This window comes from Coffea arabica, chromosome 2e (genome assembly GCF_036785885.1).
Source record: "Coffea arabica cultivar ET-39 chromosome 2e, Coffea Arabica ET-39 HiFi, whole genome shotgun sequence".
Taxonomy (NCBI): Eukaryota; Viridiplantae; Streptophyta; class Magnoliopsida; order Gentianales; family Rubiaceae; genus Coffea; species Coffea arabica.
The window spans coordinates 39,219,129-39,234,280 of record NC_092313.1 but is presented as its reverse complement, the minus strand read 5'-3'; the positions used below and the strand labels follow the sequence as shown (position 1 = coordinate 39,234,280).

At 32.1% G+C, this 15,152-nt stretch overlaps 2 protein-coding genes across 3 annotated transcripts; one reads left to right on the top strand and one right to left on the bottom strand.

Moving 5' to 3' along the window:
- Positions 1–1,011: 1,011 nt before the first annotated feature.
- LOC113732516 (annexin D4-like) lies at positions 1,012–6,146 on the bottom strand. The gene is made up of 6 exons (XM_027258342.2): positions 6,008–6,146; positions 5,004–5,176; positions 3,030–3,245; positions 1,805–2,026; positions 1,472–1,543; positions 1,012–1,372 (listed from the first exon to the last, which is right to left on the bottom strand). Exons 1-6 carry the CDS (start codon positions 6,051–6,053, stop codon positions 1,154–1,156), a joined length of 948 nt encoding a protein of 315 aa, XP_027114143.2. The 5' UTR covers positions 6,054–6,146; the 3' UTR covers positions 1,012–1,153.
- Positions 6,147–11,269: 5,123 nt separating this feature from the next.
- Positions 11,270–14,666, top strand: LOC113732517 (annexin D3-like). 2 transcript variants are annotated; one of them, XM_027258343.2, is made up of 6 exons: positions 11,270–11,457; positions 11,554–11,777; positions 12,016–12,243; positions 12,573–12,785; positions 12,870–12,959; positions 14,292–14,666. In XM_027258343.2, exons 1-6 carry the CDS (start codon positions 11,382–11,384, stop codon positions 14,493–14,495), a joined length of 1,035 nt encoding a protein of 344 aa, XP_027114144.1. In that variant the 5' UTR covers positions 11,270–11,381; the 3' UTR covers positions 14,496–14,666. The 2 variants fall into 2 exon arrangements, with proteins under 2 accessions (XP_027114144.1, XP_027114145.1); XM_027258344.2 differs by having other exon boundaries at positions 11,273–11,457; positions 11,632–11,777.
- The last annotated feature ends 486 nt before the right edge of the window (positions 14,667–15,152 follow it).

Genomic DNA, 15,152 nt, shown 5'->3' with positions numbered 1-15,152 from the left:
TGGTTGTTAACTGCTAGAATGACCGTTCTTACCCTACTTGCAATTAAATCTACCTTCCCATCACTTGGCATCTCTCGGACAAAATAAAATAAAATAAAAATAAAAAAAACACCTGGTATCATTTCATGCACTTGATTATTTGGTTTACAAGTTAGTGATCAAGCATTGGTTCACTAGAAAATGATAGATTTGGAAGGACAGACAAGAAACATAAATGCACCCACTTAAGTTGTAGATTCTTTTTTTTTTTTAATTATTAGGTTAACAAAGAGATTGGCCAAAATCCTTTGCAAATCAATGATTTGGCACACTGCGATTAGATAATTAGGCACTTCTCTTTCTCATTTCCCCTTTGCACGATGATGTAAAAACCCAAAGTTTAGACTTTTCAACCACTTATTAGATGCCATGAATGCTTAAAAGAACAAAATAACCTAAGACTATAAATTTCGAAATATAATGGTAAAAGTACATGTATTTTTGAATATATTAACTGACCAATTTTATGCGAGTAATTTCAATAAATTTCTATGTTTCTTTATAAAATATTTTTTTCTAGTTGTGTATTTGAATTTGCCCCTCTGGAAAGTCTAAGAAACGTTTAACAATCTGGACTTTCAGTCACTTTTTAACTAAGTATGAACGATCTTAGAATTTAAATATCAAGTCATTTTGAAACGTTATGAAAGGTAATATTATCATTGTATATTTTTCTTATCTTTGTTCTATTGCTATAAACGCTCTGCCTTTTCCATTTTTTGACTTTTTTCTTAAAAAGAAATTGTTCGCATGTGATGTTTTTAGCCAAAAAAGAAAAGAAAAGAAAAGCTATTTTGTATGTGAATACAAAACAATAATTTGTATGTGAAAAACATTTTTTAAAATTTTTATTTTTTAACCTTCCCACCCCTATCCACAGCTTTTTCGCTTTCAAGTATTAGGCATACGATTCGAACTCTGGATGTCACAGTGAGAAATATTCTCAGAGTCCTCTTTTGACCTACTCAGTGATTATGAAAAACAAAAATCCATTTGATGGTAACAATAGAAATCATACATGATACATGTAAACGTGCAAATTCAGGCCAAGTCAACCCCAGACGGGGATAAAAAAGATAGAACGGATACAGCAATGCACGAGCACGAAGTTGGGTTAATTTTCTTGATCTCCTCTAGCAATCAAAGTAAGCAAAAAATCTTTGAAGTTCCCATTGGCTATTTCTTCAATCTTATGTGATAGAGTAAACCCAGAAAGGTGATGATATTCTTCTTTGATGAGCTTCAAATCTACATCTGCTCGGGTAACAATAACTCTGGTCAAGGCTTCTTTTGCAAAATCATGCCCAATGCCTTTAAGGGAAACATCCAAAACCTGAAGAAACATGTAATACCTTTGAGTAATTAATTAAGGTCTTGGAGATTATCATTTCTTGAAAAATGAAATGATGATCAATTAATTAATTAATCTCACCTCGGTAAAGTATGTCTCTGGCTTGCAAAGGCATTGAACTGTTTGTTTTAGAATTAAGTGATCACCAAGATCCTGAAAATTAAAAGAGGGGAAAGCAACATTAGCATGAACCAACCAAAACTGGTAATGGACGAAGGAAGTGAGGATAGCCATTTTTTCGTTCTTAAGATCTTTAATGCAGTTATGCTCGTTTGCATGATTATTTCTAGGAGCTTTTAGGAAAACATTATTTTAGCACCATTCTAGAACAATGTGTATGCGAAATAAAAAAGCGATGGCAATTACATATTTAAAGTATTAAGCAGAAATATACTATACTAATAAATTTCTTACCTCGTCCAAATAATTGCCACTAGTTTCCTTATAATGCTTAAATACAGCCTTTAGATGAAGCTTGCTTCTTGTAGTTAGAATCCTGACAATCTCTTCTTCCTCGTGGAGCTTCTTAGCACCATCTTTTATGACATTTTTGAGTATTTTCGCTTCAGATTTTGCTACTTCTTCACCGTATTTTGGACCTTCATAACGGTACGCACTTACTAATCCAACTAGAAGCTGTTCATCGCATAAAAATCGTAAAGAATTCAATCACAAGATTAGGCCTTGAACAAGAATTGCCAGGGCTAGAACCGAATGTAGCGCTATGGTCAAAGACACTGTTTAATGTTTAAAAATGGAGTTTGATTGCCAATCCTCCTGCTCACATAGTTCACCAATTTGTTTCAACACATGCTATCACATAGATGAATTTCCACAGCTGATCAATGGTGCCAGTCAAGAATTTATATCCTAGTCAATTAATTTGTTCATCTAACCTATAGATGCACTGTAAAAAATGTGATTCCTGTTAAAAAAAAAGCTCACATAGTTCACCAATTTGTTTCAACACATGCTATCACATAGATGAATTTCCACAGCTGATCAATGGTGCCAGTCAAGAATTTATATCCTAGTCAATTAATTTGTTCATCTAACCTATAGATGCAAAGTGAAAAATGTGATTCCTGTTAAAAAAAAAAGGTTTAGAATTACTCATACTAGAGATAATACATACGGGTTGAAAACATTCTTGGATCAGCAATTGAAATTTGTAACTCGAAAAAATGAAAAGTGGAAGCGGAAGAACTAGTCTACCATTTTATGTAGGGTAATGTTTTAATCTATCTGGAAATGCGCATGTCAGACACCTGTTGTCACGTTCAGGGCCATTCTTGCACTGACAATGCAGGATGGGTGCCTTGGTGTATCTTATCCAATAAGGCTAAGAAACAAAGTTCAACCTAAAACTTCTTGTGTTAGGTAATCTTAATTAAGACTTCGATAGGTTCCACGGAAAATTTTTTAGGTTGACTATTTCGTTGATGGATATTAATGTAGTAGGTGGGTTCCATATTTGTTAATAAACAATTCGAAAGCATGGGACCAAAGCCTTGTAACACGTTGTCAATATGCGAGGGTGTGTAACATAGGCATTACACATTGGTGACTTATAAACTATTGAAAAGAACAAAAAAAAAAAAAAAAAAAAAGAACAAAAAATTAGGGTTTTTTGGTTCACCTTTTTCTCAGAGCTGTGGATATGGAAAGCTATGTCTTCCTCAATTGAGTGCTCAAAGAGGGAATGGTAAGCTCTTCTTGCTCCTAATAGTTCCTCCGATGATCTAGTACAAGCAATCTCTACAAGAATGCCATACTTTGGACCCTTGTACACCGCCTCCCTTAGCAGACGAGCATCTCTTTCCCATGGATGCATTGTCCAAAGCACCACAGCATCCTGTCAAATCAATTATGTCACGATTTAGTGTAATTTTTTTTCTTCATTCATTCCAAACACGAATTTAAATAATTTTCTAATAGTAATATTTCTGGTTTTATATTGATTTTCCAAATTAAAATTGAAAAGAATGTTTATTACTACATATATGCATATAAAAGTGCAGTTAATATGAAGTAAGATGAAGTACGGATACGTGGTCTAATAATGGAATTCTAATTAACTGCTTGTTTTCAGATGGAATATTTTTTTAACGTTGACATTGTCCTATCTTGATATGAGCATTTTTTCTAAGTAACCTTTGAAAGCTTGAATTTTAATAAATTGCAATGTAAAAGACTATATTAATTCCTGTTGTGTAAAAATATTATTAATCGTGTTTAACTTTGTGAAAAGTGTCTGCTATAACATTGATTATTAGGATAAAAATTAAGTTTATAAAACGTCTATTTATGTAGTTAATTTATCATTTATCTGTGTCCTTTTCTTCTTCTTCTTTTGTTCTCTCTTGTAACTGGGAGGGTTCAAACTCCAAGCCACTCACTTATATTCTTTCCTGTGGAACCACCAGCCCATCCCTCCTCCTGTCCATATCTCCGTGACTTGATATCAACATCTCTAAACTTCTCTCAATTTTTTTGGGTAAATTATCTTTTACGCTCTGTAGTTTAGTGCTTTCTCACATAATTCCTCTATAGTTTAAAATTGTATATGTAACTTCCTTATGGTTGGGATTAAAGTGTCACCATTAATTTTTTTTGTTAAAACTAACCGTCAATAGTAAAAAATTAAAATCAAACTAATAAATTGATAAATTCACCCTTTTACTACTTTTTTCATGTTTTTCTTTTTCCCTTTTCTTTTTGTCTTTTTTTTGGGAAAAGAAGAGATGATTTTGAAACCTATACAAAATCTTAATTTTCTCCAAATACAAAAGATATAGAAGGGAAATAAAAAAAAGAAACAAAAAAAGATGGAAGGGATATATAAAACAAATAAATAAGAAACAAAAAATACAAAATATTTTTTCACTAAAAATATCATTATGAATGTTTAAACCAAATCTTCAATGGTATTTTCTAGTTCTTATTTATCAATTTTTATTTCAATTTCTTCTTTTTTATGTTTGGAGGAAAAATGGTAATGAAAGGATAAATTTGTTAATTTATTAGTTTGATTTTAACTTTTTACTATTGACTGTTAATTTTAATAAAATATTAGCAGCGACACTTTAATCCAAATCATAACAGAATTATATTTATCTTTTTAAAGGGTAGGGGGATTCTGTGGTAAATCACCAAACCATGGGGGGTAAAAAATAATTTATCTTTTTTTTTTTGAAATTTTGAGAGGGACACATTGTCAAATTTAATCCACCAGCTATGAGTATATATGTGCACACAAGGATGGTTCTAATGGGGTTGGGTAGGGCCACCGCTCCGCCCAGGCCCCCCCCAATCTTTAAAATTTATGTTTTTGCCCCTTAAAAGATTTAAAATATACATTTGTAAATTTAACTTCTTGCCCATGAAAAAAATTTACAAATTATCATTTGACTTCAAAGGCTATAAATATATGAAGTTTGCACTATCAAAATACATTTTCCGGTTTTGTCATTATATGTATGTCCGTTTATATTTGGGCAAAAGTACACAAATACATAGGAGTAACTTATATAACTCATTTTTTTTCCATTTATATATGAACTTAAACTAAAGTAGCTGATTGCTACAAGTCCAATATAAAATCTATATCTACCTTGAAACGTAAGAACTCTTGTTGAAGTTTCTGGACATGTCGATCATCCCATCTCTCAAATTGTCGTTCATCCTCTACGAAGATGTCACGGGTTGTTTTCCTAAAAGATTGTTTGTGCTCTGGATGCCATTTGCCCAGTATTGAGATCAATGACTTTTCGTCAACACCAAGTCCTGAAAACATCCGTAGTAAAATATTCAGGAAAAATATAATAATCATGTGATTACATCAAACTGCATCTTCTTACTCCATCTAATTAAAAACAACAAACAATTATTTTGATCTCTGACCCGCAAAAATGATAATTGAAACTTTAGGCCAGTTTGGACAGTCATTTTCTGCTATGCTAAAAAATTGTGTCGTTTTTTATGATTACATTTTTCTATTATCTTTTTTCTTCGTGTAGATCAAATCATTACAATAATTTTTCTATAAAAAAATTCAAAAAAATACAATCCGTACGAAATAATTAACTTCTATGTACAAAATACAATATAACCTTTAATTGACACTAGAAAGAGAAGAAAGATGACAGATCACTTAGATCAAGTACAAGATTCAACATTGAGTGCTTTACAAAATTTGAAAAAAAAAAGTTTGTTTCAATCAGATGGCAGTTGGCAATCAAAATCATACATTTGAGTGTATAATTGAGAAAAAGAGAGAGCGCGTGAAAATGGATTTTCAATAGTCATGGTTGACTTGCCTGACAACAAAGAGAGAGGTGCATTAATCTAGTAAAACTACTCAGACAAGCTACAAGCTTTTATAATGGAAAAATGAAATTAAAGAAATTAAACCCAAAATTACAACTACAGCAAGAGCTTCATTGAGTAGCATCTTAAACTGTTTCCTACTCAAGAAAGACGAAGCGGAGTGATGAAAAATCTCCAGAGGAAAAAAGAAGTTCGCAAGTTCGTTGGAGAAATGAAGTTTTGCATTGTAAAGTAATAAAATATGTGAGTTTGAGTTGTGTATGTGTGTGTGTAGCGAAAGGAAAGAACCTGTGAAAGCTTTGGTGAGAACTCCAAATTCATCAGCCACTGCCATTTCAGTGATGGTTTGTTTTTGTTGAGAGAGTTGTGGCAACGAGTTTGGTTCTTTCTGTTGCAAGAATTCAGGGGGAGTGAAGGTCTAGCGGCCTATGTGTACTACCTTTATAAAAAAGTAAGATGTCAAATCTGTCTTTTTGTATAAAATAGATTAATTGGAGACAGTCATAGCTCAGGGATTAGTCGGGCCGCCTTCGGGTCTTGACCCGGACATCCCTGTGTTGACAAAAAAAAAAAAAGAGACAGTCATAGCCCAGAGAATTCTAATAGTAAGTATTTATTTTGCAAATGTTTGTCAAAATTTATTGTATATTGGAAAGCTGATTTTTTTATGTTTTATTTTTTAAACCAATGACCATTTGCTGTTGGCCACTACAAAGGCACTTAAGATATTGTAAGTTGAGAAATCAAGATTTCGAATTTTGTTTTCTATCAATTGTCAACTCATGTAATTTCTCTAAATTTAGCGAGAGTTAAAGGGCACCCAATCCAAAAGTGTTTCGCGTTCTGCATAATATAGGATGAGAAGCAGGTCTAGGTGTAGATTGTTCATATTTGATTAAAAAAAAAAGTCAAACAATCAACCAACGAAACATAACCAATAGATATATCAAGGAAAGGGCTTTTTTATTTCGAATGTATTTTTTAAAGAAAGCCCAAGAGTACGTTCTTTCTATGCGGCTTTCCTCAAGCTAAGCCACTCAATTCTGCTAATTTTTTAACCAAATGCAGGCCGTAACTTCGACCATTGAAGTTTATCTTCAAAAGATGAAATTGCGCTATTATTGCTTTCTTTTTTTTTTCTTTTTTTTTGAAGCAAATGCGCTATTATTGCTAATTTGTATTGAAGAGTAGTTTCTAAAGGATCCCTATTAAGTGAGTTATCAAAGCTTGTAACGCTATTCCAATGTTGATCTCCGTAGCCTTAATTATACATCTATAACTAGTAATTGTAGTAACAGTGCAAGTCACTACAAGAATTTCACCTTAAAATCTCATACTCTAAATTATTATTATTATTATTATTTTAACAGTTACGCAGGGCATAATGGTTACTAGTTAAGAAGCAGTAAATTGTTAACGTTTTTAAAAAGTTTTATTTGTGTCCAAAAGCAAGAAGGTAACAAATGTTAATAACTTAATATGTTATACGTGCATTTAGATAGTAAATTATGTGTAATAATAATATAACAGACACCTTGGTCCAGCGTATCTGTGCTTGATAGTCTTCCATTTCTCTTGCAATATCAGTACGCTTCTAAATTACTAGCTTCTACTCGTTTTAGTTTTGGTCTACAGAATGATAACAGTTTTTCGATGCAACTCTTTAGGCCACTAATTTTCCACTTTTTGTCGCCATAATGCAATTAAGTATAACAACCCTAATCCATGGAGCATTTTTATTTGCGTAGAGCTTTGATAACAAACGAATGAAAAACGTGTTTTCAATTAAGGGACATGCTTTGAATTAAGGGAGATGGGATGTTGAAAGATTTGGACAGTTTCATCAAGACCAGTAGCAACTCCCAACTACTGGATATGTCCATAAGAACAGTTTTAGCGGTAAAAATGCCAAAAACAATGCGCAAATGACTTGTATAAAATAAATCAATCCAAATTCCAGAAAACTGTAATAAGGAGGACCCTAGCTACCAACCTTCTTTCATATTAGTTTGTCATTATGATTTAGTCTTTTAATTTAACCATCTACTTGTGCAGCCAACTCAGCTAGAAGATTGAAGGTGTTAGATTTGAATGTTTGTAAGAACAAAATTTAACCATTTCTTTTAAATGGACTAAACCTTTTTATATAGCACCCTTATTCAGAATCATGAAATTTTAGGCGTGTTATTTGTTCTATGAGTTTTTAACAATGAAACCAGGACTAAATCCTTTTCTTAATTAGATGTTACGACCAGTTCTACAATTGCAATATTAAATGAAATACGTAACACATAGGGCGCTTTTTTTTTTTTTTTTTAAACCCTCATCCCTCCTCCCCACACTTTTCCTATTCCCAATTGGTCCAAGATTTGAATCTTGAATTCGGTAGCGAAAAGAATTTTAAGAACCCTTTCCTGACTATTAGACCAATCTTAGTGGTTCCAGTGATTCATAGGGTGCTCTACATGGTCATTTTGTAACAACCTATATGAGTTTAAGTATTCGCCTTGTTTGGCAAGCAAATTTTTTGTCAAGTTTATCTGTTACAAGTTTTTAAATAATTTTAATTACAATAATCTCAAAAAAATTTTCAAAATTTTTAAATTTTACACTTCAAAATATTAAAAAATTTACACATTTCAAAAAAATTTTCTACAACTTCTACAGTAAATTACAGTAAAATTTTAGACACACATCTAAAAAACTCACTTGACAAATGGGGCGATTGTTTTTATTAGGCAAGTTTAACTACTGCTACGAAGTAACTTGCTCCAAATCCTCTATTCAATTTTAACGTTTCCAGTTTTGGAGAAGTTTCGCTGCTAAGAGTGGACCAACGGACTGTTCATACTTATGTATTCTTGTTCATATTTATAACTGTTAATATTAAAATTGTTGCTTGGATACCATTCATTTCATGACGCCGAAAAATTTACATCCTGTCATAGACTCGTACATGTTATAAATTGAGGAACAAGTCGACCAATGAGGAGGAGGTTATAATACGGAAACAAACAGAAGTAATTCACTGTTTTTGGCCTGACACACTTTAATTGGACAGCAAGTGTAACAATCAGAATGCGAAGATATTTTATCTGCAAAAGAAATAATGACCACAATGCAAAATGTGGATAGGAATTGATACTTCTAACAGATATAAAGAACTTGAAATTGAAAACTTCCTGTACAAAATAATGACCTCTTGGCCAGGTCATTTCCCTTTCTCTTTCTATTTTCATTGACGTTGTGTATCAAAAGGGCAAATCACGTCATAATTACGGTGTCACGTTTATTGTCTTTTTCTTTTGGAAGAAAAGCGTTACAATAATTACTACCGAAGAAGGTGAAACACGTTGATGTACTAGTCCATCGTGTGTACACATCTAGGTAATTGAATTTTCATATGTACACTAAAGAGAAATTACCTGGTGTGATAAAAATTTGAATTAATTGAAACATGCACCGTGAACTATTATCGATTTGCACTTTAGTTTTGAAACTATTAATTCTAACACCTTTAGCACCTTATTGTATCAATTTACAGCTAAACGTTCAGATTAATTAATTTAATTTCTACAATATTATTTTTGAATGGAAAGACTTTAGCAACCCTAATTCGCATCTGTTTCCTAATGCACTCTTATCCACCTAAACAAGTATTAAACGCGAATGGCTATGGAGGGACAAGATGAAATTAATTCTAGTAGAAAATAGAGAGAGCTTATTAGCTACCAATTTGTATCGTGCCTTGTTGAGATGTGTAGAGTTGAAGGTGGGCAATTGCTCGAAAACCCTAAGTTGTAGTGTCGTTTCGTTTTTCATGTTTCATCTCTCCTTATTGAACAAAAATTAAAAAAAGAGAAATGACAATTTTGTAAGCTAGTTACAGAATTACATATTCCAAAATATTTGATATAGTAGGCCAATGGCTATCCAATTTGTACAATCCATTTATTTTGTAAATTTTCGTTTTACTTACCATAATTTCTTATCCCAATGGCTAAACATGAATCACATGGCAGGACACCTTTGCTGTTTCTTTCTATCATTCACACTACGCATTGTAGATGCTTTAGCTGGCAACTTGGGACCTTGGATAATGTCATCAATTATTGACATCCAACAAACCATATGAATGACATCCAGCTCATGAAATTGATTATCTCTGCAACTTGCTTTGATTTGCTACACATGAATTACAAGATAGGAAAATAGGAGTGATATATTTGTCAACATTGGTCATTTTCTTTCCCTCTCTTTATTCTTTTGAACAAGTCAAATTAAGCTAAAAGGACTTCGTGGAACTGGAATTCTACCTAATGAGACAATCATATTAACTCTCTGTTTGGAGTTCATTTAACAGACAGAAAGCATTTCTTTCTTTTAATATCCGTCTTATAAATCCTAAGTACTGCAGTATTATATTGCTTCCCTTTTCCTTCATTTACTCTTTTCTAATAGATATTGATTCTAATTGCCAATAAAATTAATCTACCCTTAACTAATTTTATTCATCCATCACAAACTATTAGTTTGAGAAAATGAATTCTATTTATACATAATTGAGTAATAATCAAACGTAATGGGAATATGAAAATGCAACCAAAGACTTTGATATTTTTTTTTTCCTGCGTTCTTTAACCTTTATTTATAAGATGGTAGCTGCATCTATGTCAATTTTTCTTTTTTTCTTTTTAAGACCAACAAATTTGTTTAAACATGACCTGTATGCCAAATAATTGCTACATCTTTTTTTTTGGTTTTGGGATAAGCCTTGACACGCATAAATATAACTAAATATTAAGCTGATTTTATATTTCAAATGTAGTCAGAAAATTGGTTTTGCCTTTGAATATGTCCTATCTTAATGCCCTAAGTTAGACCCGAAATCGGGCTTGAACGTTTAATTGCATGAGACAATAAAAAAAAATGAAATATTACGTTGATACTAGAACAACAAATCTAGACAATAACATAACTGTCTATACATGCCCTTTTTACTCATGCGATTTATCAATTCTTTTAAATTTTAACTACTTTCAGTTAGATGAGGATATCTCAAGTTCTCAACCCTAGAATGCCCAGTGCAATTTTTTACCGTCAAATGTCAATCACTGAGAAACCATCCTCGAACCCTCACTACTGCAAAACTAAGTGCTAATACTTAATTGAATTGGTAAACTTTTTACAATAAATTAGTAAACGGTTGAGGAAAATCTACCTCAATATCTGGATTAAGCATGCTCTATTAGCATATGAGATCATTACAATTGTTAAATGTGTTTATTAAGAATTATGATTTTGGTTAAATTTTTTTATGCTGTAGACTTTGACTCTAACAACCAAAATTATTCTTTACAAAAAAAAGGACCTGCAAGGAAATGAAAAGTAGGAGAGGGTATAAACGTCCAACAGTAGAAGACTGGAACTCCCATCCTTTGCTGCCATGTTTCAGGAGGTGAAACGGTAAAGAATAAACAGAACAGAATAAATGAAGGAATAGTAACAGAACTGAAAATTTGAAACTGAATATTGATTGATTAAACGCCAACATTCAACTCTACCAAAATTTATTACTCATTTTTTGTAACTGATTTTATCCATTCTGATAAAACCCAAAACCAAAAAAGAACAAAAAGGTTATGCTTTTCTGCAAAAGTCCATGGCTACACTAAGACTTCCAGGTGTTGTTCCTTCTCCAAGACAAGACTGTGAAAGACTCAGAAAAGCCTTCCAAGGTCTATTCAATCTCTTCCTTTTCCATTTTTGTTCTGTTTCTTCTTAATCTAAATTCTGTGGCTTTTGTTTTCTTTTCGTTTCTCTTTTGCATATAGTAGTACAAACACCTCCTGGTACTACTACATGTTTGAATGTAGTTTTGTGCTGTTCATGTATTCTGGATTCATGGTTAGGCCTGGGAACCGACGAAAAGGCAGTCATAAAGGTGTTGGGACATAGAAATGCAAGTCAGAGGAGGATAATCGGAGAAACTTATCAGCAGCTTTACAATAAGTGCCTCATTGATGATCTAAATGCTGAATTGTCTGGTGACTTCAGGGTAACTTTCAGAATTCCCTTTTAATTGCTGGTGATAATAAGATTTTCAGTACCTAAAGGGATAACTCAGACTCTTATACACTTTTTATGAATTAGTACTAAACATTGCTAATTTAGTTGGTATTTCCGGTAGGAAGTCAGGTGCTGATTAGTTCAAGTTAAGTTCAAGAAACTCAACACTTAGTTTACTTGCCTGATATGGAAACTATCTAACTAATTATTATAATATCAAGTGACAGAAAGCTGTTATCCTGTGGATTTATGATCCTCCTGAAAGAGATGCAAGGCTGGCAAATGAAGCCTTGAATTCCAGGAGCAAAGGTGTCAATGAACTGCAAGTAATTGTTGAGATAGCTTGTGCATCATCTCCTCACCATTTGATTGCTGTAAGACAAGCATATTCAATTCTATTCGACAGTTCACTTGAAGAAGACATCATATCAAATGTTCCAATGCCTCTTCAAAAGGTAAATTTAAGCCCTCATATAGACATTCGTGGAACTAAACATAATTATGTTGTCCTTTTAACTGATCATCATGAATGCATTTTGGCAAATTTTTGCTGATTTTTTCCCAGTTGAATCTTTCATTTTCTTAGAGTTGGCTTTTAGGGTGAATACTACTAATTTTTTATTGGTTTTCCTCAAGTTTAAGACTCTTTGTAATGCGTTTCAGAATGCTTACAGCCTAGAATTTGATAGCTCAATATTCATCCATTTCTAGCTCTCAGAAATATTTTGTTATTCTGGAATATGGTGTTTCAGAAGTTATAACTAATAAATGCACATTTCATCAGGTTTTGGTTAGTTTAGTCAGTTCCTATAGATATGACAAGAATGTAGTTGATTCTGCTATTGCCAATTCTGAAGCTGCCAAGCTATATGAAGTTATCAAGACGAAGAAATTAGATCACGATGATTTTCTGTCCATCCTTAGCACCAGAAATGTTTTCCAGCTGAAGGAAACTTTCCTGCATTACAAGAAAAACTATGGAAATTCCATAGATGAGGTTCAGTTCTGACTAAAAGAAGCTAATTATTTGACAAACACCTCCTAGTATTTTGCTTCCTAACTTTCCAGAACACTCTGTCAGGACATTTTGAATTGTGGCAAAGGCAATTTGGAATCCATTTTGAAGGTGGCCATTTGGTGCATAGACTCCCCTGAAAAACACTTTGCAGAGGTAACACAAAACTCAAATGAGCTGGCAGCATTGTTTCTGATACAATTCCACTTAGTTCCCTACTAGACAGATTATAAGACTCGGTAGAATGTTGAGTTTGTGGAGTTTCATTTTTACACTCCGTCCCTCTTAAGGTAATTTGCTCTTGGAAATATTCAACCCATAAGCCAGTGTCATTCGATTGATGACTAAATTGGACAAGTTAGTCCTGCTTGGCAATGTAGATTGTAGGCAATTTAACTGGTACTGTGTGCTTCATTCTCACATCCTAATGTACTAAACCCTCCTAAACTTTATCCTTAGTTGCACTTTACCCCCTGAACTTATTAAATAAGCACTTTGTCCCCCTATTTAATATTTTAAGACAAAAGTGCCCTTAATATTTTATTTTATTTCTTTTTTGTTTATTCATTCCCTTATTTTTCCTTTTCCATTACTTTCTTTTATTTTTTCGTTTACTATTTTCTTTTATTTTTTCACTTCTCTTATGTCACTATTTTATTTCACTTACCTACCAGTATTACTAATTTGTATGTTTATTATAATATTGTAATTATCTTTTACTTTTAATTTTATTCTTTTTTTATTTAATTACACTATTAGAAAATTCAAGACAAATTAAATAGCATAAAAAATTAATATATGTCTATCATAATCAAAAAGTGTATATTTTAGCAATTTTACTATTTCAAAAAATATTAACATAAGTGCATAGTTGATTGACCACTATGTTATTACAATTTGAATTTGTTGCTAGTGTTATTAAAAATTAATTTATTTTAAGCTCTAAATATGCTAATTTAAATAATATATGAAATAATTTATGCGTATAGATAATATATATTTTGTTATAGCATAGACTTTATGATAATTATTATTTTCAATAACAAAAAACTAAAAAGGATAGAAATAAATAAAAGATAAGTTTAAGAAGATTAAAATTAATATATGGATAATAGTAGCAAATAGAAAAACTAGTTGATCACATAAGAGAAGGAGAAAAATCTTAAAAACATGAAAAGGAAAATTAGAAAAGGGCGAAAAAGAAAAAATAAATAAAATAATAATTAATATGGAAGAGGTACTTTTGTCCTAAAATATAAAATAGGGGGCAAAATGCCTATTTATTGAGTTGAGAGAGCTAAAATGCAATTAAGGATAAAGTTTAGTTGGGGTTTAGTGCATTTAACCCATTTATAAATTAGTAAAAAATTTTTGTGGAACTATAAAAAATAAATGATACTACTGACTACTTGATAATCTATATGATTTTTCTATTGTTATTTTTCTATTTTCTATTTGCAATCCCATATTTTGATTTGAAAATTTCAGGTGATTAGAGCTTCCATTGTTGGGCTTGGGACTGATGAGGATTCTCTGACCAGGGTGATAGTAACTCGAGCAGAGATAGATATGATGAAAGTTAAGGGAGAATATTTCAACACCAACAAAACCAATCTTGATAGTGCAGTTATTGGTGACACTTCAGGGGATTATCAAGATTTCCTCATGACCTTACTTGGAACAAATGTTTAAATTGCTGCATATGGCAAGGATCCTATCCTCTATTCATATGAATGTATGATTGCAATCAAATGTTAGGCGAATATTGATTGGAAAGTAGGATTTTAAGAATATTGATTTTTACAAGTACATTAGGTATGTGAAGTTACTTGAATAAAACTATGTTTGATTTCTATTTAGAAATTCCAAATTACTAGAATAGGCTATTTCTAGCTAAATAGTCACTTTTCATCATAGAACTCAATCTTTTCCTACTTTAACTAAATCAAAGAACAAGGTATCAGACTACTTAGATGGTTCTTAAAAATCTAGAGTACAGTTATTCTATTCACCAAAACTTTTCACAAGAGTGTAGTTCATATCTCAATTAGACAGTTCCTAGCTGTAGGATAAACTAGAATGGATATTGAAGAAGGGAAGGACAAGTGTCCTTAAAATAGTTCTTGGGGTTGACTGGGGTTTACTTGTCAATTTTCGTTAAAAAGTTATGACACTTGTCAAGAGGGGATATAGCTGTTGAGGAAGGCTAAATGTGACACCTCAGCAAATGACCTCGAGTTCGAGGTCTTGTGTCTGCATGAGACACTATTCACTAACAATGGATCTACCTAACTTACCTATCAGGCAGCTAGTATAAAGGCAAGATCAAGCAATAAAGCGGGGGCTGGT

What these genes read in the sequence shown, in the direction of transcription:
- LOC113732516 (XM_027258342.2), bottom strand. Translation starts at nt 6,053, where the DNA reads ATGGCAGTGGCTGATGAATTTGGAGTTCTCACCAAAGCTTTCACAG. An exon ending in TCCACAGCTCTGAGAAAAAG is followed by an intron (nt 2,027 to 3,029) that starts GTGAACCAAAAA and finishes TGCGATGAACAG; the next exon opens with CTTCTAGTTGGATTAGTAAG. An exon ending in CAGAGACATACTTTACCGAG is followed by an intron (nt 1,373 to 1,471) that starts GTGAGATTAATT and finishes ATGTTTCTTCAG; the next exon opens with GTTTTGGATGTTTCCCTTAA.
- LOC113732517 (XM_027258343.2), top strand. Translation starts at nt 11,382, where the DNA reads ATGGCTACACTAAGACTTCCAGGTGTTGTTCCTTCTCCAAGACAAGAC. An exon ending in ATGGAAATTCCATAGATGAG is followed by an intron (nt 12,786 to 12,869) that starts GTTCAGTTCTGA and finishes ACACTCTGTCAG; the next exon opens with GACATTTTGAATTGTGGCAA. An exon ending in CTGAAAAACACTTTGCAGAG is followed by an intron (nt 12,960 to 14,291) that starts GTAACACAAAAC and finishes TGAAAATTTCAG; the next exon opens with GTGATTAGAGCTTCCATTGT.